Source organism: Antechinus flavipes, chromosome 3 (assembly GCF_016432865.1).
Source record: "Antechinus flavipes isolate AdamAnt ecotype Samford, QLD, Australia chromosome 3, AdamAnt_v2, whole genome shotgun sequence".
Lineage (NCBI taxonomy): Eukaryota > Metazoa > Chordata > Mammalia > Dasyuromorphia > Dasyuridae > Antechinus > Antechinus flavipes.
In genome coordinates this window covers 225,646,793-225,671,159 of record NC_067400.1, presented here as the reverse complement: position 1 = coordinate 225,671,159, position 24,367 = coordinate 225,646,793, and the positions used below count along the sequence as shown (strand labels likewise).

The following is a 24,367-nucleotide window of genomic DNA, read 5'->3' as shown; positions in this document are numbered from 1 at the left end:
ATGGTCTCTGGCAGTGTTCAAGGACATGGTCTCTGGCATATCCTCAAGAGCATGGTCTCTGGCATTCAACCACTCATGAGGATATATAGCTCCTAGGGGAAATATAGCAGTAATGGGGTCCTCTGAACTTAGGGTGCTTTTGTTCTAACAATCTGTCTAATTCTATAATCTTCTGGCCTTAGGATAGTCCTACAAACATTGCTGAAAGTCAAATAGATAATCTACCTCTCTTTCCAAACATTAATTTTTGGGTGATACTCTCAAGCCATTATCTCCTAAAAAGTTTAAAAGATTCACTGAGGTTTCAGAGTTCTCTCTTTTCTTCAGAGAGCAGCAAGTCATCTCCATATTGTAATGAACTTAGACCTTTTGGGAGTTCAATTTTTTTCAGAAGACTTTCCAAAATTTTTCCAAAAAGATTTGGAACCTCAATGAATCCTTGGGGTAGAACCATCCAGCTATATTGCTCTTTCCCATCCATCCCATGGTTTTCCCAAATGAAAGCAAATAAATCGCTGTTGTTTTCAGCTAACAGACAAACCCAGAAGGCATTCTTCAAGTCAATAACTGTGAACCACCCATGTTTTGTAGGTCTTTGGCAAAGTAGAGTGTAAGCATTAGGAACCACTGGGTGATGCACTAAAACCAACTGATTTACTTCCCTCATATCTCATAGCAGCCATTATGTCCCATCAGGTTTTAGGACTAGGAGCACTGGATGTTAAAGGGAGACATGCATGGTTCCAAAATCCTGTCTTCTTAACAGTTGAGCTTGCAGCTTCCTTCCCTCCACTGGGATAGGATACTATCTAACACAGGATACTGCCTAAGGATTCTTTAGTTTAATTTCTATTGGATTAACCTTCATCGATCCATGATTTCCTGCTCCTACTCAAAATTCTGATCTAATATCTTTATAAGTTTCAGCACTTAACAAATATAATTGAACAGTCTGTTCCTATACCACTTTTAAGTCTAGATCTAATTTAGGAATTAAAATCTCTTCCCAAAAGGTTTATTCCTGCTTCTGGGACAAAGAAAAATTTGGCAGTAGTTTGTTTATTTTTACAACAAATAGTTGTTTCATTAAAAATTGATAATTGAAAATTTTCTCCTTTCACTCCAGAGATTTTAAGGCTGTCCCCACTCAAATTTCATCCTCTTAGGTTTTGTGCTAAGTGAGAATTTTTCTACCCCTGTATCTACAAGGAATAGTATATTTTCTTTTGGAGTTCCTGACCTCTATGTTAACTAGGGATTCTTGGTTGGATTTAATGAGAAAGAAACCCTGAATTCCCTGTCTTCTTGCTCAAATGTCATAAGGGGTGCTACTTACTCCTTTTCCCACTCAAGAGCAATTCCTCTTGAAGTGCCCTGGCCTTCCATATCTATAACACTTATTCTCTCCTAACCACCTCTACATTATTTCTCATTATTTTCTCTTCTCTTTCCCCTGCTGGTATCTCTGTCCTGATCTTGATTCTTAGTTCCTTCTGTTCTTACAACCTCCTTCACTGTTTGTACCATGATTTTAGTTTCCTATCTTTGTTTCTCATCTTCCCTTCAGACATAAACTTTGTGAGTCTCCCTCAATAGTTCCTCTAGAAGCTTAGTGTTCCATTGTTCCGATTTTTGGAGTTTTTTATTTATATCTGGCCAAGAATTGGTCACAAAACATACCTTGAATATCATTTCTGTTAGGGGATCCTGTGGGTCTAAGCCAGAATACCCTCTAAAGTTTTTTCTCAAACTTTCTAAAAATTCAGGACTCCTTCCTTTTTTTTTTTTTTTTGGGGGGTGTGAATTTCAAACACCTTGTTCAGATCTAGAGATTTTGGTACTGCTTTTTTAATGACAGATAAAATTAATTCCCTAAGGTCTTGCGTATCAATGGGTCTGATTATTATGATCCCAGCAAGGGTCTACATTGGGATACTTGATCTCCACTAAAACCACTCCTTCTGTGGGAGGGTATCTCCTTTCCCACCCTGCTATCACAGCCCTTCCTATCATACTCTTTTCCTCTACAGTTAAAAAAATGTTGAGGATTGATATCTACTCGCTCCAAATATAGAAATTTGGATCTAAGAACAGTTTAATTGTTCAAGAACCTACCAGGTCTTTGATCAAAGATTTCATTTCTTTCTTAAATACTCTCTCTTTAGTAGTGCTTAAGGAAGCATTCACAAACCCAATATCTCTGAGCCTCTCATTGGGACCTTCTTTAAGGGAAACATGGGTCTGGGATTAGGAATAGGAATGGAAAAGAGTTTGATTCTATCCTACCCTTCTCATTACACTTAAATAGAAGCTTCTGAATGTCTTGTTTCCACTGTTCTAATTCTTTTCTTAGCCTGGAGTAAAGTTTCTCTTCCACCTCCTTTTTCTCTGAAATGGATAGATTAGTAGTAGTAGTAGTAATAGTAGAGGGTAAGGAAGAAGGAAGCAGGGAAGTGGAAGCATTAAGTGAGGTAGATTATAAGGAGGGGATGAAGGTACTAAAACAAAAAGAGTATTCCATTTAGAAAATGACTCCTGAATTTCCTTATTCTTTTCCTTTTACTCATTTAGAAAAATCCCAGCAGCTGTTGAAGTCCCAGGACCCTAACAAATGGCATAATTCTTTTCCTCTGTGACTCCTTTCTTATCATGTACGTGTAAGTTTAGTAATTGACAAACCCAATCTTCATCAGATCCAAATTTTGGCCAAAATACTGAGGGTGCCAAGATAGATTCCTTAGTCTACTCTTAACAGCAATATTTGATTATTTTCACCTTTTCTTTTCCTTTAGTCCTGGGAACATAGTCCTATTCCCCTAACGTTTTCCTGAGAGGACTTTCAGGGAAAATATTTTATTGGAGATACCTCCCCTTCTCCTAGGCCTAGAACCTACTCCTCCCATCTGCAAATACAGTAACTTCTGGCACAGCCCAAAGCTACCTGTTCAAAAGTTCTATGTGGATTCCTGCTAGAAGGTTTCCACAAAGACAGAACAGCCCAAAGCTGTCCACCTCTTCTTGCCTTGACTCCCCTTTGCCTAAAGATCCACTTCCCCCACTTTCTGCTTTCTTCCCATCCCCTATTGCCGAAGTTGCTACTAACCTGTAAATTCTGGTAGGGGGAAAGGGGGAGGAAACACTATATTCCAGGTTATGGAAGGAATTATAGTAGTGCCAACAACTTATTCAGAATTGGCTGTTTAAGTCTATTAAAAACAAAGAGACCACAAAAGAGTCAGGTTTAATTTCTATTCCAACTCCCACCCCTTTGTTCCATTTGTTATGCCACATTTCCCTTTTAATGTCCTGACCCAGTTTCCCTAATTGTCCTATTCAGTTACTCTGCCTCAGATTATAGCCATTCCCTCTTAATATTCGATAGGATAAAGGTCTTATATCTTAGACCTCAGGCTATAATCATTCCCTCTTAATGTTGGATGGGACAAAGAACTTTATCCATTTTAGACACCATTAGAATATCTGGAGCCACTCTGCTACCTCCCTCCATTATGTCATCCTAGGGTCTCCCCCCATTAGGTCATTCCCATCCAGGTACCGCCCCCATTATGTCATTGTTCTTGTTACCCTATAAGAGAATCTTATATCTAATATTCACTGCTGGATTCTTTGAGATGATAGTTTCATTCAGCCCTGGGACCAAATCATGGATCCATTTGGCCCCAGTAAATCTCTCCCTTTTAAATAAAATATCAAATTGTTCTCTAATCTCTATGCTGCCTCAGTTTCTCCAGCATTACACATTATGAGAAGTTTCTATGGGAAGACAAGGGGAAGGGGGGAAATGGGATTTGTAAATGCTCCTCTGAATACCAATGAAGTGAGGGTCTTTAAAAAGGAGATGAAAATAGCTAATAAAAGACCCAGTCCAAATGTGCTCTTTTGGAGTGAATTAATGTCAATCCTTAGTATTTTCTTTACTGGAGTGGAGAAGAGTATGATGAGAACTCCAATGGCAGGATGGGAAAGGAGGCATCCTCCTGCAATAAGAGTGCTACCAGCTGAGGTCAATTATCCCAAAGTGGACCCAGGCTGGGATCATAATAATCAAGCTCATCGAAGTAACATGAAAAATGTTAAACAATTGATTGTTAATGTCATTAAGGAAGCTGTATCCAAAATGTCAAAATTTGAATAAAGTTTTTGAGATTCGTTGGAAAAGACTGAATCTCTTGGGAGTTTTTAGAATGAGGGAGTTTTAGAAAATACTCTGACCTGGACCCACAGAATTCCCTAGGAAAGGGGATATTTAAAGCATACTTTGTAACTGATTCTTAGCTTGATATAAATAGGAAAATTTAAAAATTAGAACAACGGACCACTAAACCTCTGGAAGAATTACTAAGGGAAGCTCAGAAAGCATATGTTTGAAGGGAAGATGAGAAACAAAGGCAAAAGACAAAAATTACTTGAAAGACACTTTTTCAACTTGCCCTTTGGTTAAAGATAGTTGGGACCTCTTTGTATTCATCTGGGGAAATGCAGAAAACAGACATTCTATATAAGTGGACAGTTTAGTCCAAGGGATTCACAGAGGTTCCAAATCTTTTTGGACAGATTCTAGAGTCTTTTGGAAAAATGTAAACTTCCAAGGAGCATGAATTTGTTACAGTATGTAGATGACTTACTTCTCTCTGGTAAAGGAGGTTGTAAGATCAGAAGGAACCAGACAGGAACCTAGATTGGGGCACACATATCAACAGAGAAGGAAAGGGAGAGATAAATATGGAAAAGGGAAAATGGAAAGGTAAGGAGTGGAATGGAAAAAACAAGTGCCATAGATGTGGAAAACTGAGACATTTCAGGAAAAATTGTCATCAGTTGCAAAGGGAGGAATGAGTAGCACCTCTCATGAGATTTGAGGAAGAAGACTATGAAATTCTGGGGCTCATTTTCCTTAGACACAACTGGGAGCCCCTGGGTTAACATAGAGGTTGGAAGCTTCTGAGAAAATATGCTGTTCCTTGTGGATACAGAGGCAGAGAGATTCTTCTTCAGTGTCCATTTTAAAGGGATCCCTAGAGTAAAAGAAGAAAATTTTCACATACCAATTTTTAATGAGAACTTTTAGGTGAGGAAATAAGATCGCCACTACTAGGTTTTTGTTTGTCCCAGAAGCAGGAGTAAATCTGTTAGGAGGAGATTTAATTCTTAAATTGGATTTAGAGATAACATTGGCTATTAAGTTATATTTGCTAATTATTGAGACCCGTAAAGAAATCAATCCAGTCTAATATCTTATTAGAAGGGAGGAAGGGGTTACAATTAGTTATTGCACATCTCCTTTTAACACTCTGGTGCTTTCGATTTGAAAATATGACAGAATATATTGTCTGTTACAAGAGTTAAGGAAAGTGAATCAGTTGGTTTCTGGACACCACCCAGTGGTGGGTAGAAGTGAAGGGGATGGACATAGAATCTCCTCAACCTTCCTTCTTTGTCTCCTGCCCAGAAGTGACCCTGGCTCATCTTACTCCATCCTCTAGCTCCTACAATTCTCTGTAAACACCAATTATAGAGCCAGCACAGGATAGTGGGAAGGCCCATTTTCCAAACATATGCCTTAAGTGCTCGAACTGACCTCAATGCATTGACTCAAGAGTTTCACGCTTTACAAAACTGGAGTTTTTACGCAAAAGTGTACAAAAGAAGGAATCTTTAAGATCTAGAGTGGTAACCATTTTGTGTCCTATGGCATCTGAGTAAAGATAGTATAGGGATTAGGCACAATGGGGTGAATCAGAATAAATGCCTCATTAATCACTCTAATCAATTCCCCATTTGGTTTTCTAACAGGAAGAATTGGAGTGTTGCAGGGAGACTTTCAGGGAACTAAAAGTTTGTGCTTAAGAAATTTCTCAATCAGAGCTTGCAGTCCCTCCCTAGCTTCTGGCTTTATTGGGTATTAGCATTTATGGGGGAATACACTGGGATCCCATAGCCATATTAAAGCTGGGACAGCATGGGTAGCTCATACAGGAATTCCTCGGTCCCAGACAGAGGTCCATATTGCAGAGGGAATATGGGAGAGCTTTGAAAGAAGCACAAAAAGGTCACCTGTGGGTCTGAAGAAGTGAAAATTGGGTCCCCAATTTCACCATTAAATCACACCTCAATAAGGGTGCAAGACAGGAGGGAATAATAAGAAAGAAGTGTTTAAACAACAGGTAACCAAATTGACAAGGCAGAGGGAAGGTCTCAAAACAATTCTTAAGCTTCCCTTCAATCCCTATTATCCTATGGGAGAAGGGGCGAGTGAGACTAGAGGGCCAGAGCAACACAGAGAGGACCCCATAGCAAAAAGAAATTCAAGGGTCTTACCAGCCACATTTGAGGATATTCAGGTTCAGCTGTTGTGGTAGAGTGAGGGGGAGCTTGACCAAGCCCCAAACTTCTGCTGGAGGGCAGGGCATTGGGGGAGGCAGCTTGTCCCTGTGGGCAGGCTCTCTTCCAGTGCCCCTCTTGGTTGCAGTTGGGGCAAGGACCAAAGGGCTTCCTCCTAGGACAGTTTCAGGTCCGATGGCCCTGTCCATTACACCTGAAACACAAACCCCTATGGTTCCCAGATATGGAAGCAACTAAAATTTAAACCTGTTCTTTATTTCTTTGGTTTTCCTCCTCTACTTCAGTTTAGTCCCTACTATTAAAAACTAAAAGCTGTTTCTAACAGATGAGTTGTGACAGTTTGAGGGCCCAAGGCTGATTTTTGTAGCTTCCTCTGTATATCTGGGGCAGATCGGCAAATATTAACATCTTCCCAGGAAAGATCAAATTGGAGAGTCTTAAACCCCTCAATATATTTAGTAGGGTGCTCAGAGTAATGGCCAAGTTTTCCTTAATCTGGGAAAGATCTGACATTGAAAAAGGCACCTGGCCCTGACTGTTTCTTCCTGAGGGTCTGCTGATTCTTTTAGGACAGAGGTTAGAAGGGGTAGAGATCCTGAATCGGGATCGTGAGGAGAAGGAAAATGAGTCTCACTCCTTGTATGATAGGGATTGAGGAGTGCAGGCTGGGAAGTCTAAGAATCTAGTCTAGGAAATGAGGGGAACCAAGTTGAAGAAATATTATTGGATATAAGCTCCTGACTTTGATAAGGGAGTGATTCTGGAAGGGATTCATAGGCCTCCTGATAAGGACTGCATAGGGGTGTAGAAGAGGAGTCCCTTATCCCTAGAAGTGTAGAAAAGAGAATGTCATCTAGAAGATGAATATCTATTTTCAGTTCTCCTCCAGTAAAATTTATCAGCAGCATCCTGCAGTGCTGTCTTAATTTAGGATCTTGAAATAAGGCCATAAAGGCTTGGACATAGGGAACTTTAGTCCACTTGTCAAAATGCTGGATAGTGTTATAATTCATTGATCCATTTATGAGCCATTTTTCCTGGTTCTCCAAAGTTCCCTGGTTCCCTTATCTAGGCAGTGTTGAAACAAAATAAGTTTCTTAGTTTTCAGATCTTTCAGGGCAAATTTCTCTCTCTCTCTCTCTCTCTCTCTCTCTCTCTCTCTCTCTCTCTCTCTCTCTCTCTCTCTCTCTCTCTCTCTCTCTCTCTCTCTCTCTCTCTTTTAAGATCCAGGCTAAGGGAGAATCCTTAGGAATAGAGACAGAGGTGGATTGTTCCATTTTTGCCACAAGCCTTAGATTTTTTCTGGTTCTATAGCATCCATCCTCTTCAGGCATCCCAGAGAGGATAATAGGTCTGCTGAGAGGATAATAGGTGTGCTAAGTACAGGAACTTCCAAGTCTAAGTGTCCCTAGTCAAGGAAATCTGCTGAGTGTGAAGCTCCCAACAACCTCAAGCCTTTCTATGTGCTTGGGCAAAAAGAGGCTTATCTTAACAAGGAGGATGTAAAATTTTAGGGATCCCTGTGTGGGCTACCAAATGTTGAGGGATGAGATACCCTAACGACATTTGGGGGTCCCCAACTCATTGTCACAGGTATTACAAAAGAATACCTTTCTTGAAAGTGATTGAAGATCACTGGATTTATACACCCATATCCTTCCCTTTTGCTTCTTAGCTCATATTTGTGAGATTAAGTACATTCAGTTGTTTTTTTGTTTTGTTTTGAATGAGGGGAATGGGGGTGGGAATGAAGAGTGGGGACTATGTAGAATGGACTGTGGATATTTTAGCCTCTAGATGTGATCGAAAAGTCTCACTCTCCAAGTTAAGTTGACAAAAAAGGGATTTATTTTGATACTGAAAATTCTCAGCGGGCTAGATTCCAATTGGAAAATAGCAAATAACTGAAAAACACAGTACAGCTTTATCCAATTTTGTATAGCCCAAGGCTAAGGAGTAAGAGGGTAGTAGACTAAAGAGTAATCTCCAGGTGAATTAAGGATGGTGATGATTATCCTAGGACTTTTCTGAGGCTAGAAGGTAAGGAGGGGTCAGAATCTGGAGAGTTTTCTGAGACAGATTCAAAAGTCATAAGATTTAGGGTTTCCCAACTCAGAACCCCACTAAAGCGTAGGAGTCCAAAGAATCCTATTACCTCATCTCAAGGTGGGAAGAGAGCTCTCTTTATCTTCCCAACTACTTCTTCCCTCTCCCAACTTTCAAAATTCTATCTTTTTGGAGTAACTTGGTTCATCCACCAAATCTCATTTAGATATAAATTTGGTGGGGTAAATGTTTTTTAGCTACTGTCTAAGTTTGAGACTATATTCCCCAGGAAACAAAATGGTATTGTAATGCCGGAGAACTGAGCAAGATAGAGATTAGAGAACAATTTAATAATTTATCTAATATATTGTGCCACAGTTCCCTTTTAATGTCCTGACCCAGTTTCCCAATTGTCCTATTTAATTACTCTGCCTCAGGTTATAACCTTCCCCTCTTAATGTTTGATGAGATAAAGGTCTACTTCAGTTGCTCTGCCTCCAAACCCCTGGGGCTACAATCATTCCCTCTTAAATGGTTGATGAGATAAAGGTTTTATATCTTTAGGTTATAGATATTCCTTTTTAATGTTTCACAGGATAAAGGTCTATCCATTTTAGACTTCATTAGAATATCAGTAACCTTTCTCTATTGTGTCATCCTAGGTGCTTCCCCCCATTAGGTTATCCCCATGCAGGTACCTCCCCCATTATGTTATTATTCTTGTTATCCTATAAAAATCTTGCTGTCCCAATACTCAAGGCTGGATTCTTTGAGACAATAGTCTCATTCAGCCCTGGGACCAACCATGGATCCATTTGGTCCCAGTAAATCTCTCCATTTAATAAACTATTAAATTAGAATCTAATCTCTGTCTTGTTCAGTTTCTCTGGCATTACAATATGACTACACGACTGCAGGGCCAAAAACATGAAACAAAACATTGCCCAGAACATACAGAACCAGATGTGTCTTAGACACCCAGGTAGGGTCCCCTGCCTCCAGAAGACCCTACTCCCAGAATTTATGCCCATCAGCATTTCATAATTCTGAGAATCCAGATTTCAGCATACAAAACAGAACAGGTACAGACAGAACAGATAGTTACACAAAGGCAAACTTACTTTCCAGTGGCCGAAATGGAGGTGCCAGGCTCTGGTGGCTGGAAAGTACTCTCTTTCCCAGAAGCTCTGGAAAAAAAATCCAAGGGGGCCAGCCTCTCCATGCCAAGAATTCAGATCCCCAGCCACCCTGAGGCCTGAAAAGTCTCTTATGTCTAATCCTGCTCATTTTCAGACAAATCTCAATGGGAACCCTCAAAAATGTAATGCCTAAGAAGCTGAGCAAGACAGAGATAAGAGACTAGTAATTTATTAAAGGGAGACATATACTGGGACCAATACATCCATGTTTGGTCCCAGGTGTGAAGGAGACTATCCTCTCCAATGATCCAGCAAAAAATCAAAGTTCTCAATGACATAAATACAAGTGGCTCAGATGAAGAGGCAGGGGCAGAGTCAGGGTACTGAGAGTGGGAACAGGACTGACAGGGTGGGATGAGCCACTGGAGAAGGGGATGGCCTATGAGGAGAAGGCACCACAGACGTGGGGAAAGGCATCTTGATAAAATAGTATCCAATATTCTAATAGCTTGGGAGGAGAGAGGTATTCTGATATTCTATTAAGTATTCTGAAAAAGAGGGAGGGGAGCTTTTGCAGAAGTGAAAAGCAGGAAAACTGAGGCAGGACTGAGTCAGGATAATTAGGGAAATTGAATCAGGACAATAAAAGAGAACTGTGGCATAACACCTTCAATTTTTCAAAATATTGCAGATTGAGTTTAATTGGATTTAAACTAAAATGGACTTTAACCTGGACACATGGTGACTGTATCAGTCATATTCTAGAATGTTTTCCATGATGGGAGAGCTCTGAGAAGAGGCACAAAAAGTTCTATAAAAGAAGAGTATAAAAACAGAATGTGACAAAATGCAAGTATATTTGGCAAAATGTCTTGCTTCAATTTCCTCCTCAGTTGAGGACTAATTTATTCACAACCTCTTTATACCTGGACCTGTCTTATATTTTCTTATTTAATACAAGATCTTTGAATCTGCTATGATCCTCAAGTAGAGCTCTCAATCAGAGCAATACACTTTCCATATTCTTGTCCTTAGGCCTTCAACCAAGAGAACTTTTTAAAATTTTTTTGCTTCCTTATCTGCTTGGTTGTTTATTTATTCCTACAGTCATTTAGCATTCCCAGTTTTGCTCTTCCTCCTTTTGTACTTGGAACTTTTCCCCTTCCCTTTTATTTTCCTCAGGCTTTTTCTCCTATTCTTCTACCACCCTCTCCTTCCAAATTAGGTACTGGAAGATCAGCCACCAAAGGGAAAAAAAAATGACCTATCTTTTTATATTAAGAAGTATTAACAAAGTAGACAATATTTTCTTGGTTTAAACAATCACACTTTATTGACAATTTCAACAGGAATTCAAAGAAATAGAGTGGCACTGGCAGTGTTATACTCATTCATCATTCAGAACATCATCCTTAGTAATTAGTACTTGTGACAGCCCTCTACTGTGGACTCTTGGGGCAAATGATAAGTGAACCAGGGGTGTTTTTCTCATTGGGAAGGCAAGGAGAGAAATAAGGGCAAAGAGGCCCTTCCAAATCCATATTTGAGTTACTGTAGATAAGGCATCTGTATGTAAGATCATAAAATGCTATTTGTTGTTTGTCATAATCAAAAAAAATGCCCACTTTGTGCAGAGGTCGGCGCAGTAGAAAGTTCTTGTCTGAAGTACAGAAGAAGAAACTATTTCCAGATGTGAATGCTGTGACGGTCATTGCATCCTCAGATGAGAAAGCATGTTTCTCTTTTCTCCTGACTGAATCTTTACAGATGCCCAATTCCCATGCTGTCTTGTCTCCCACCTCCACTTCCCAATAGTGTTTTCCTGAGGTGAATTTCTGGGCTCCTAAAACCCCAAGAACACAGTCAAATCTCTCTTTGTTGTCAGGCAGGTCTTGACAGATGCTTCCATACTGGACCCTCTTCAAATCCTCAGACAGGATGAGATGAGGATGGGCTGATTCAGGATCAAGAGTTATATCCCTGTGGAAACTCATAAGCATTTCTCGCATGCCTGTAATGGAGCAGGTAGGCAAGGAAATGGAAGGAAGTGCTGATCTTTGGAGTCCAAGTTCTTCCTTTTTTTTCAAAGTGTCTGGCACAGCTTGGATCATTTCCAAGGGCATCATGTCCAAATTCTCTTCTACTTCAAACTTCACTTGTTGCAGCTTTTGTATTTGTTGGAACAGCTTGATCTCAGTCTCTTCTACTTGGAGCAGGTTCCTTCTGGATGCCTTCACCAATCTTTTTTGGTATTCATAATTTTCATCCCATAAGAATTGGTGAATTTTGCCATATTCAGAAAAAGCTGTCTCTTTCAAAGTGTAGGTACGCTCTGTGAATTGTGCCTTTCTTCTTCTCAAAATATCCAGTGCAATTTGAAATTTCTGTTCTTTCTTCTGTAGGATGCTCCATATCTCCCGGAGCTTCTTCTTGCACTTATCAGCAGCTGTCTCCAAGGGAAGGACTTGGTGGTTCTTATGCTCTGGGGCTGATAAGCAGGATTCACAGAGGGGCCTCTGGTCTTCCTCACAGAAGAACATCTCTTGTTCTCCATGTTGGTCACAAGTGCTCAGGCCCATCTTTTTCTGCAGCAGGTGAGTTTGGAGCATCTTGCCAGTGATGCACAGAGTCTGCAGGTTCCTGCTCAGCAGCCAGTCGCCTTGTCTAATGATTGACCACTTTGCACTCTATATAGGCTGAGGTTTCAGTGGCCCCCTCACTGCCCTGGAGAAGGCCCTCTCTACACTCTCAGTCACACAGTCAGTGAGGTAGATGAGGCAGATGCAAGCAAGCCAGACCTGACTGGAGGTTAGCAATTAAACTCTTGCATGTATGTTCCTAAGGTTCCTAAGCCTCTGAATCCTTCCTTTTCAGGTAGGGAGAGTGCTAGCTCCTGCCCTTGAGCTCTGGCAGCAAAAGATACTGGCACTGAGCTGTGTGAGCCTTTTTATATCTCTTCCCCTGCTTAACACCTCTCTTAAATCCACCCTCAAAAAGGTGACAACTCCTGTCTTTTGATAGGATTTTCCAGAGTCTGCTTCAGGGCTGAGTTCTCACTTTCTTCTCATCCCACACTTCAGAGTCACCATCTCCTGAGAAGAAAATTCCTTCCTTCCCTCTTAGTACTTGGAAAGATCTCCTCCTTGGGTCACTGAGCAGTAACATAATCATGTGCAAGCCTCAAGATCTTACCTTTCTGATGTGCTGAGATGGAAACATGGTAAGGAAAGACCCCTCCTCCCTCCAAACAAAGTCTTTTTTCCCCCAAGCTGCTTCCCTCCCATGGCTCCCATGAAGAAAACAAGTATCAACCTTGGCTTTCCCTCCTCCTTCATTTCCCCCTTTTGTCTCATTTCATGATTATGATTCAATTACTGGATCAACATGTCTATTTTTTTTAACAGATTCTTTTTTAAAGGACCTTATTTCTGATTCCTTTCTTTTTAGATATTCAGCTCAGAAAGAAAATTGGCTTCTTTCTTTCAGTTCTGTCACAAAAGATTTGAGAACTAAATTATTTTTTTTAATTGTTTGCCCCTTTGAGGTCTTTTTATTTACTGCTCAAAGTGCTTCCACTCTCTCCCCTGGTGTTTACCCTCTTTTTAAAAAATATATATGTTATGGACCTCCAGATACTCAATGGTGTTCACACCTATGAACTTTAGCCCACAGTCATTTGACCCTTTGTAATGCCTGAGAAACTGAGCAAGACACAGATTAGAGACTATTTAATAATTTATTAAATGGAGAGATACTGGGACCAATGGATCCATGTTTGGTCCCAAGGCTGAATGAGACATAATCTCCAACAATTCAGCAAACAATCAGAGTTCTCAATGACATATATACAAGTGGCTCAGATGAAGAGGGTAGACTGAGGCAGGGGCAGAGTCAGGGTACTGAGAGTGGGAACAGGATTCACAAGGTGGGGTGAGCCACTGGAGATGGGGAAGACCTAATCAGGGGGAGGCACCCTGACCTGGGGAGAGGCATCTTGATAAGACGTTATCTGATATTCTAACAACTTGAGATGGGGAGAGGCATTCTGATATTCTATCAAGTATTCCGAAAAAGAGGGAGGGGAGCTTTTGGAGAACTGAGAAGCAGGGAAACTGAGGCAGGACTGAGTCAGGATAATTAGGGAAATTGAGTCAGGACAATAAAAGAGAACTGTGGCATAACACCTTCAATTTTTCAAATTATTGCAGATTCAGTTGAATTGGACTTAAATTAAAATGGACTTTAACCTGGACACATGATGACTGTATCAGTCATATTCTAGAATGTATTTCATAATGGGATAGCTCTGAGAAGAGGCACAAAAAGTTCTAAAGAAGAAGAGTATAAAAACAGAATGACAAAATAAATGTCCAGTAAGCAAAATGCCTTGCTTCAATTTCCTACTCAGTTGAGAACTAATTTATTGCAATTCTTCACAACCTCTTTATATCTGTATATGTCTTATATTTTCTTATTTAATACAAGATCTTTGAGTTTGCTATGATCCTCAAATAGATCTCTCACTCAGAGCTATAGACTTTCCATACCCATCTCCATAGGCCTTCAACCAAGAGAACTTTTAGTTATTTCTTTGCTTCTGTGGGGAATAGATAAGGTGAAGAACTTAGAGGAATGTATGAATTCTTTTTCTGTATTTTATTATTTCTGTGTCTCCCCTATGACCTGTATAATATGTGCAGGCTCATATCTACTTGAGCCTTGGCCAGCTAGAAACATATTTACTTAACCTGAGCTGATGACATTTATCGATATTTAGTCTATTAGCTGGACCACTGTGTGCTTGATTAAGCCTGAAGGCCTGACTTTCTGTTTCTTAGAAATCAGGAGATTTCAGGGAAACAGAAACCTTCCATTCCAATCTCCCCAAATAGCAACAACCAATTAGATGCCTCCTCCTCCCCTTCTCAATGCTCTCTTACTTGTGATGTAATTTCTTGTATAAAAGCTATGTATCTTTACTACTTCTTTAGCCCTCCTACCACCAGCTTTCTCTTTCTTATCTCGCAATGGGACGGCTCATTCTTCGGAGGTTTTCAATAAACAACTTTTCTGCCTTCTACTGAGTGATCTCTGAGTAGTCATTTTGGGTAAGGGTCTTCTACATCCCTCACACTTCCTTATCTGCTTGGTTGTTTATTTATTCCTACAGTCAATTAACATTCTAAATTTTGCTCTTCCTTCTTTTATGTTTGGAACTTTCCCCCTTCCCTTTTATTGTCCTCAGGCATTTTCTCCTATTCTTCTACCACCCTCCCCTTCCAATTTAGGTACTGGAAGAACAGCCACCAAAGGGAAAAAAATGACCTATATCTTTTTTGTATTGAGAAGTATTAACAAAGTAGACAGTATTATGTTAGTTTAAATAATCACACTTTATTGACCATTTCAACAGGAATTCAAAGAAATGGAGTGGGACTGGCAGTGTTATACTCATTCACCTTTCAGAAAGTCATCTTAGTAATGAGTACCTGTGACAGCCCTCTACTGTGGACTCTTGGGACAAATGATGAGTGAACCAGTGGTGCTTTTTACATTGTCAAGGCAAGGAGAGAAATAAGGGTGAAGAGGCCCTTGCAAATCCATATTCGACTTACTGTAGATAAGGGATCTGTATGTAAGATTATGAAATGCTATTTGTTGCTTTTCAAAATCAAGAAAAATGCCCACTTTGTGCACAGGCCGGCCCAATAGAAAGTTCTTATCTGAAGTACAGAAGAAGAAACTATTTCCAGATGTGAATGCTGTGACGGTCATTGCATCCTCAGATGAGAAAGCGTGTTTCTCTCGTTTCCTGATTGAATCTTTACAGATGCCCAATCTCCACTTTGTTTTGTCTCCCACCTCCACTTCCCAATAGTGTTTACCTGAGGTGAATTTCTGGGCTCTAAAACCCCGAGAACACAATCACATCTCTCCTTGTTGTCAGGCAGGTTTTGACAGATGCTTTCATACTGGACCCTCTTCAAATCTTCAGACAGGACGAGATGAGGATGGGCTGATTCAGGATCAAAAGTTATATCCCTGTGGAAACTCATGAGGATTTCTCTCATGCCTCTGACAGGGCAGGTAGGCCAGAAAATGTAAGAAAGCACTGGTTTTTTCAATAGGAGCTCTTCCTTCTTTTTCAAAGTGCCTGGCATATCCTGGATCATTTCCAAGGGCATCTTGTCCAAATTCTCCTCTACTTCAAACTTCACTTGTTGTAGATTCTGGATTTGTTGGGTCAGCTCATGCTCCTTCTCCTCCAGTCTGACCACATTGACTCTGGATTGCTGCTCCAGATTTTGCAGGCATTGATATTCTTCATCCCATAAAAATTGGTGAATTTTGCCATATTCAGAAATAGTTGTCCTTTCAAAGTGTAGGTACGCTCTGTGAATTGCTCCTTTCTTCTTCTCAAGGTGTCCAGTGCAGTTTGAAATTTCTCTTCTTTCTTCTGTAAGATGTTCCATCTCTCCCGGAGCTTCTTCTTGCACTTGTCAGCAGCTGTCTCCAAGGGAAGGACTTGATGGTCCTTGTGCTCTGGGGCTGATAAGCAGGATACACAGAGGGGCCTCTGGTCTTCCTCACAGAAGAACATCTCTTGTTCTCCATGTTGGTCACAGGTGCTCAGGCCCATCTTTTTCTGCAGCAGGTGAGGTTGGAGCATCTTGCCAGTGATGCACAGAGTCTGCAGGTTCCTGCTCAGCAGCCAGTCGCCTTGTCTAATGATTGACCACCTTGCACTCTATATAGGCTGAGGTTTCAGTGGCCCCCTCACTGCCCTGGAAAAGGCCCTCTCTGCACTCTCAGTTACCCAGTCAGTGAGGTAGATGAGGCAGATGCAAACAAGCGAGACCTAATTAGAGATGAGCAATTAAACTCTTGCATGTATGTTCCTAAGCCTCTGATTCCTTCCTTTTCAGGTAGGGAGAGTGCTAGCTCCTGCCCTTGAGCTCTGGCAGCAAAAGATACTGGCACTGAGCTGTGTGAGCCTTTTTATATCTCTTCCCCTGCTTAACACCTCTCTTAACTCCACCCTCAAAAAGGTGACAACTCCTGTCTTTTGATAGGACTTTCCACAGTCTGCTTCAGGCCTCAGTTCTCACCTTTGTTCTCATCCTACACTTCAGAGTCACCATCTCCTGAGAAGAAAATTCCTTCCTTCCCTCTTAGTACTTGGAAAGATCTCCTCCTTGGGTCACTGAGCAGTAACATAATCATGTGCAAGCCTCAAGATCTTACCTTTCTGATGTGCTGAGATGGTAAGGAAAGACCCCTCCTCCCTCCAAACAAAGTCTTTTTTCCCCAAGCTGCTTCCCCCCCCCCCCCCATGGCTCCCATGAAGAAAACAAGTATCAACCTTGGCTTTCCCTCCTCCTTCATTTCCCCCTTTTGTCTCATTTCATGATTATGATTCAATCACTGGATCAAGATTTGTTTATATTTTTATAAGGACCTTATTTCTGATTCCTTTCTTTTTAGATATTTAACTCAGAAAGAACATTGGCTTCTTCCTTTTGGTTCTGCTACAAAAGATTTGAGAACTGAGTTGCTGTTGTTTTTTTTTTAATTGTTTCCCCTTTAAAGTCCTTTTATTTGCTGCTGAAAAGGTGAAAATTCCCACTTCCTAAGGTGCTTCCACTCTCTCCACTGTGGTTTGCCGAATTTTTAAAATATATATATTATGAATCCCCAGATACACAATGCTGTTCACACCTATGCATTTTAGACCAAAGTCATTTTCCCCTTCAATTTTTCAAAACATTGCAAATTGAGTTTAATTGAATTTAAATTAAAATGGACTTTAACCTGGACACATAGTGACTGTATCAATCATATTCCAGATTGTATTCCATAATGGGATAGCTCTGAGAAGAGGCACAAAAAGTTCTACAGGAGAAGGGTATAACAACAGAATGACAAAGTGAAAGTCTATTTGGCAAAATGTCTTGCTTCAATTTCCTACGCAGTTGAGGACTAACTTATTGCTATCATTCACAACACCTCTGTGCCTGTACATATCTTATATTTTCTGATTTAATACAAGATCTTTGAGTCTGCTATGATCCTCAAGTAGATCTCCCTCTCAGAGCAATAGATATTTTATACCCATCTCTCTAGGTCTTCAACCGGAGAAATTTTCTCCCTTTTTGAATTTGTTTGCTTCTTTACCTGCTTGATTATTTATTTATTCCTACAGTCATTCAGCATCTAAATTCTGTTCTTCCTCTTTTTCTACTAGGAACTTTCCTTTCCCTGTTTCTTTCATCTACCTTTTCTCCTATTCTAACAGCCTCCCTTCCCAAATTTGGTACTGGAAAATCAGCCACCAAGAGGAAAAAAAAAAAAACGACCTCTCCTTTTTATGATAAAAAGGATTAACAAAGAAGACAGTATTTTCTTGGTTTAAATAATCACACTTTATTGACCATTTCAATAGGAATTCAAAGAAATGGGAGTATCACTGGCATCGTTACACTCATTCACTTTTCATAAAAAGTCATCCTTAGTAATTAGCACCTGTGACAGCCTTCTACTATGGACTCTTGGGGCAAATTTTGAGTGAACCAAGGGTGCTCTCATCATTTAAAAGGAAAGCACAGAAGTAAGGGCGAAGAGGCTCTTCAAAATCTATGTTTGAGAGACTGTGGATCAGGGATCTATCTAGGACATCATAAAATGCTAGATACCTCATTTCATAATCTAGAAAAATGCCCACTTTGTCCAGAGGCGAGCTGCATAAACAGCCCATTTCTGAATTCCAGAGGAAGAATTCCTTTCCGGATGTGAAGCCGATGAGGGTACTTACATCCTCAGATGAGGAGGAGATCAGCCCCTTTCTCCTGACTGAATCTTTACAGATGCCCAATTCCCACGCTGTCTTGTCTCCCATCTCCACTTCCCAATAGTGTTTGCCAGAGGAGAATTTCTGTGCTCCCAGAACCACAAGACCAGACTCAAATCCCTCTTTGTTGTCAGGCAGGTCTTGATAAATGCTTCCATACTGGACCCTCTTCAAATCCTCAGATAGGACGAGATGAGGATGGGCTGATTCAGGATCAAAAGTTATATCCCTGTGGAAACTCATGAGGATTTCTCTCATGCCTCTGACAGGGCAGGTAGGCCAGAAAATGTAAGAAAGCACTGGTTTTTTCAATAGGAGCTCTTCCTTCTTTTTCAAAGTGCCTGGCATATCCTGGATCATTTCCAAGGGCATCTTGTCCAAATTCTCCTCTACTTCAAACTTCACTTGTTGTAGATTCTGGATTTGTTGGGTCAGCTCATGCTCCTTCTCCTCCAGTTTGACCACATTGACTCTGGATTGCTGCTCCAGATTTTGCAGGCATTGATATTCTTCATCCCATAAAAATTGGTGAATTTTGCCATATTCAGAAATAGTTGTCTCTTTCAAAGTGTAGGTACGCTCTGTGAATTGCTCCTTTCTTCTTCTCAAGGTGTCCAGTGCAGTTTGAAATTTCTCTTCTTTCTTCTGTAAGATGTTCCATCTCTCCCGGAGCTTCTTCTTGCACTTGTCAGCAGCTGTCTCCAAGGAAAGGACTTGATGGTCCTTGTGCTCTGGGGCTGATAAGCAGGATACACAGAGGGGCCTCTGGTCTTCCTCACAGAAGAACATCTCTTGTTCTCCATGTTGGTCACAGGTGCTCAGGCCCATCTTTTTCTGCAGCAGGTGAGGTTGGAGCATCTTGCCAGTGATGCACAGAGTCTGCAGGTTCCTGCTCAGCAGCCAGTCGCCTTGTCTAATGATTGACCACCTTGCACTCTATACAGGCTGAGGTTTCAGTGGCCCCCTCACTGCCCTGGAGAAGGCCCTCTCTGCACTCTCAGTTACCCAGTCAGTGAGGTAGCTGAGGCAGATGCAAGCAAGCGAGACCTCACTAGAGATTAGCAATTAAACTCTTGCATGTATGTTCCTAAGCCTCTGATTCCTTCCTTTTCAGGTAGGGAGAGTGCTAGCTCCTGCCCTTGAGCTCTGGCAGCAAAAGATACTGGCACTGAGCTGTGTGAGCCTTTTTATATCTCTTCCCCTGCTTAACACCTCTCTTAAATCCACCCTCAAAAAGGTGACAACTCCTGTCTTTTGATAGGACTTTCCACAGTCTGCTTCAGGGCTGAGTTCTCACTTTCTTCTCATCCCACACTTCAGAGTCACCATCTCTTGAGAAGAAAACTCCTTCCCTGCCTCTTAGTACTTGGAAAGATCTCCTCCTTGGGTCACTGAGCAGTAACATAATCATGTGCAAGCCTCAAGACCTCACATTTCTGATGTGCTGAGATGGAAACATGGTAAGGAAAGACTCCCTCCTCCCTCCAAACAAAGTCTTTTTTCCCCAAGCTGCTTCCCCCCCATGGCTCCCATGAAGAAAACAAGTATCAACCTTGGCTTTCCCTCCTCCTTCATTTCCCCCTTTTGTCTCATTTCATGATTATGATTCAATCACTGGATCAAGATTTGTTTATATTTTTATAAGGACCTTATTTCTGATTCCTTTCTTTTTAGATATTTAACTCAGAAAGAACATTGGCTTCTTCCTTTTGGTTCTGCTACAAAAGATTTGAGAACTGAGTTGCTGTTGTTTTTTTTTTTTTTTTTTTTTTTTTTTTTTTTTTTTTTTTTTTTTTTTTTTTTTTTTTTTTTTTTTTTTTTTTTTTTTTTTTTTTTTTTTTTTTTTTTTTTTTTTTTTTTTTTTTTTTTTTTTTTTTTTTTTTTTTTTTTTTTTTTTTTTTTTTTTTTTTTTTTTTTTTTTTTTTTTTTTTTTTTTTTTTTTTTTTTTTTTTTTTTTTTTTTTTTTTTTTTTTTTTTTTTTTTTTTTTTTTTTTTTTTTTTTTTTTTTTTTTTTTTTTTTTTTTTTTTTTTTTTGGACATAGGGGACTTTAGTCCACTTGTCAAAATGCTGGATAGTGTTATAATTCATTGATCCATTTATGAGCCATTTTTCCTGGTTCTCCAAAGTTCCCTGGTTCCCTTATCTAGCAGTGTTGAAACAAAATAAGTTTCTTAGTTTTCAGATCTTTCAGGGCAAATTTCTCTCTCTCTCTCTCTCTCTCTCTCTCTCTCTCTCTCTCTCTCTCTCTCTCTCTCTCTCTCTCTCTCTCTCTCTCTCTCTCTCTCTCTCTCTCTCTCTCTTTCTCTCTCTCTTTTTTTAAGATCCAGGCTAAGGGAGAATGCTTAGGAATAGAGACAGAGGTGGATTGTTCCATTTTTGCCACAAGCCTTAGATTTTTTCTGGTTCTATAGCATCCATCCTCTTCAGGCATCCCAGAGAGGATAATAGGTCTGCTGAGAGGATAATAGGTGTGCTAAGTACAGGAACTTCCAAGTCTAAGTGTCCCTAGTCAAGGAAATCTGCTGAGTGTGAAGCTCCCAACAACCTCAAGCCTTTCTATGTGCTTGGGCAAAAAGAGGCTTATCTTAACAAGGAGGATGTAAAATTTTAGGGATCCCTGTGTGGGCTACCAAATGTTGAGGGATGAGATATCCTAACGACATTTGGGGGTCCCCAACTCATTGTCACAGGTATAACAAAAGAATACCTTTCTTGAAAGTGATTGAAGATCACTGGATTTATACACCCATATCCTTCCCTTTTGCTTCTTAGCTCATATTTGTGAGATTAAGTACATTCAGTTGTTTTTTTTGTTTTGTTTTGAATGAGGGGAATGGGGTGGAATGAAGAGTGGGGACTATGTAGAATGGACTGTGGATATTTTAGCCTCTAGATGTGATCGAAAAGTCTCACTCTCCAAGTTAAGTTGACAAAAAAGGGATTTATTTTGATACTGAAAATTCTCAGTGGCTAGATTCCAATTGGAAAATAGCAAATAACTGAAAAACACAGTACAGCTTTATCCAATTTTGTATAGCCCAAGGCTAAGGAGTAAGAGGGTAGTAGACTAAAGAGTAATCTCCAGGTGAATTAAGGATGGTGATGATTATCCTAGACTTTTCTGAGGCTAGAAGGTAAGGAGGGGTCAGAATCTGGAGAGTTTTCTGAGACAGATTCAAAAGTCATAAGATTTAGGGTTTCCCAACTCAGAACCCCACTAAAGCGTAGGAGTCCAAAGAATTCTATTACCTCATCTCAAGGTGGGAAGAGAGCTCTCTTTATCTTCCCAACTACTTCTTCCCTCTCCCAACTTTCAAAATTCTATCTTTTTGGAGTAACTTGGTTCATCCACCAAATCTCATTTAGATATAAATTTGGTGGGGTAAATGTTTTTTAGCTACTGTCTAAGTTTGAGACTATATTCCCCAGGAAACAAAATGGTATTGTAATGCCTGAGAAACTGAGCAAGACACAGATTAGAGACTATTTAATAATTTATTAAATGGAGAGATACTGGGACCAATGGATCCATGTTTGGTCCCAAGGCTGAATGAGACATAATCTCCAACAATTCAGCAAACAATCAGAGTTCTCAATGACATATATACATATATATAAGTGGCTCAGATGAAGAGGGTAGACTGAGGCAGGGGCTAAGTCAGTGTCTTGAGAGTGGGAACAGGACCGACAAGGTGGGGTGAGCCACTGCAGAAGGGGATGGCCTAATGAGAAGGAGGCACCCCAGACGTGGGGAAAGGCATCTTGATAAGACAGTATCTGATTTGCTAATAGCTTGGATTGGGGAGAGGCATTTTGATATTCTATCCATTATTTAATATTCTATCAATTATTCTGAAAAAGAGGGAGGGGAACTTTTGCAGAAAGAGAAGCAGGCAAACTGAGGCAGGACTGAATCAGGATAATTAGGGAAACTGAGTCAGGACAATAAAAGAGAACTGTGGCATAACACCTTCAATTTTTTAAAATATTGCAGATTGAGTTTAATTGGATTTAAATTAAAATGGACTTTAACCTGGACACATGGTGACTTGTCAGTCATATTCCAGATTGTATTCCTCTGATGGGATACCTCTGAGAAGAGGCACAAAAAGCTCTATAAAAGAAGAGTATAAAAACAGAATGACAAAATGAAAGTCTATTAGGCAAAATGTCTTGTTTCAATTTCCTACTCAGTTGAGGACTAATTTATTGCAATTCTTCACAAGCTCTTTATACCTGGACATGTCTTATATTTTCTTAATATAAGATCTTTGAGTCTGCTATGATCCTCAAGTAGATCTCTCACTCAGAGCAATAGACTTTCCATACCCATCTCCCTAGGCCTTCAAACAAGAGAACTTCTCTTTCTTTCTTTGCTTCCTTATCTGCTTGGTTGTTTATTTATTCCTACAGTCATTTAGCATCTAAATTCTATTCTTCCTCTTTGTCTACTAGGAACTTTTTCCTTTCCCTGTTTCTTTCATCTACCTTTTCTCCTATTCTTCTACCACCCTCTCCTTCCAAATTAGGTACTGGAAGATCAGCCACCAAAGGGAAAAAAAATGACCTGACTTTTTTATGTTAAGCATAACTTATGCTCTATGTTGGAGCAATACTTGTTAAGAAGTATTTACAAAGTAGTATTTTCTTGGTTTAAATAATCACACTTTATTGACCATTTCAACAGGAATTCAAAGAAATGGAGTGTCATTGGCAGTGTTACACTCATTCACCTTTCAGAAAGTCATCCTTAGTAACGAGTACCTGTGACAGCCCTCTACTGTGGACTCTTGGGGCAAATGATAAGTGAACCAGGGGTGCTTTTCTCATTGGGAAGACAAGGAGAGAAATAAGGGCGAAGAGGCCCTTCCAAATCCATGTTTGAGAGACTGTGGATCAGGGATCTATCTAGGACATCATAAAATGCTAGATACCTCATTTCATAATCTAGAAAAATGCCCACTTTGTGCACAGGCCGGCCCAATAGAAAGTTCTTGTCTGAAGTACAGAAGAAGAAACTATTTCCAGAAGTGAAGCCGATGAGGGTACTTACATCCTCAGATGAGGAGGAGATCAGCCCCTTTCTCCTGACTGAATCTTTACAGATGCCCAATTCCCACGCTGTCTTGTCTCCCATCTCCACTTCCCAATAGTGTTTGCCAGAGGAGAATTTCTGTGCTCCCAGAACCACAAGACCAGACTCAAATCCCTCTTTGTTGTCAGGCAGGTCTTGATAGATGCTTCCATACTGGACCCTCTTCAAATCCTCAGATAGGACGAGATGAGGATGGGCTGATTCAGGATCAAAAGTTATATCCCTGTGGAAACTCATGAGGATTTCTCTCATGCCTCTGACAGGGCAGGTAGGCCAGAAAATGTAAGAAAGCACTGGTTTTTTCAATAGGAGCTCTTCCTTCTTTTTCAAAGTGCCTGGCATATCCTGGATCATTTCCAAGGGCATCTTGTCCAAATTCTCCTCTACTTCAAACTTCACTTGTTGTAGATTCTGGATTTGTTGGGTCAGCTCATGCTCCTTCTCCTCCAGTTTGACCACATTGACTCTGGATTGCTGCTCCAGATTTTGCAGGCATTGATATTCTTCATCCCATAAAAATTGGTGAATTTTGCCATATTCAGAAATAGTTGTCTCTTTCAAAGTGTAGGTACGCTCTGTGAATTGCTCCTTTCTTCTTCTCAAGGTGTCCAGTGCAGTTTGAAATTTCTCTTCTTTCTTCTGTAAGATGTTCCATCTCTCCCGGAGCTTCTTCTTGCACTTGTCAGCAGCTGTCTCCAAGGGAAGGACTTGATGGTCCTTGTGCTCTGGGGCTGATAAGCAGGATACACAGAGGGGCCTCTGGTCTTCCTCACAGAAGAACATCTCTTGTTCTCCATGTTGGTCACAGGTGCTCAGGCCCATCTTTTTCTGCAGCAGGTGAGGTTGGAGCATCTTGCCAGTGATGCACAGAGTCT

At 40.4% G+C, this 24,367-nt stretch overlaps 2 protein-coding genes and 1 long non-coding RNA gene across 3 annotated transcripts; all 3 read right to left on the bottom strand.

Annotated features, from left to right (window-relative positions):
- Window positions 1-10,871: 10,871 nt before the first annotated feature.
- Window positions 10,872-12,157, bottom strand: LOC127557124 (probable E3 ubiquitin-protein ligase TRIML1). Its single transcript, XM_051990566.1, has one exon. The coding sequence runs from the start codon at window positions 12,155-12,157 to the stop codon at window positions 10,988-10,990; it is 1,170 nt and encodes a 389-aa protein (XP_051846526.1). The 3' UTR covers window positions 10,872-10,987.
- A 2,760-nt stretch (window positions 12,158-14,917) lies between these two features.
- On the bottom strand, window positions 14,918-23,269 carry LOC127553693 (uncharacterized). Its single transcript, XR_007951806.1, has 2 exons — window positions 23,162-23,269; window positions 14,918-15,037 (listed from the first exon to the last, which is right to left on the bottom strand). It is a non-coding gene; the product is annotated as an uncharacterized LOC127553693 (long non-coding RNA).
- A 63-nt stretch (window positions 23,270-23,332) lies between these two features.
- LOC127557123 (probable E3 ubiquitin-protein ligase TRIML1) lies at window positions 23,333-24,344 on the bottom strand. Its single transcript, XM_051990565.1, has 2 exons — window positions 23,451-24,344; window positions 23,333-23,344 (listed from the first exon to the last, which is right to left on the bottom strand). The coding sequence occupies exons 1-2, from the start codon at window positions 24,342-24,344 to the stop codon at window positions 23,333-23,335; spliced, it is 906 nt and encodes a 301-aa protein (XP_051846525.1).
- Window positions 24,345-24,367: the final 23 nt, after the last annotated feature.

Bases quoted from the DNA above. Each gene is read 5' to 3' on its own strand.
- LOC127557123 (XM_051990565.1), bottom strand. From the start codon at position 24,344: ATGCTCCAACCTCACCTGCTGCAGAAAAAGATGGGCCTGAGCACCTGT.
- LOC127557124 (XM_051990566.1), bottom strand. From the start codon at position 12,157: ATGCTCCAAACTCACCTGCTGCAGAAAAAGATGGGCCTGAGCACTTGT.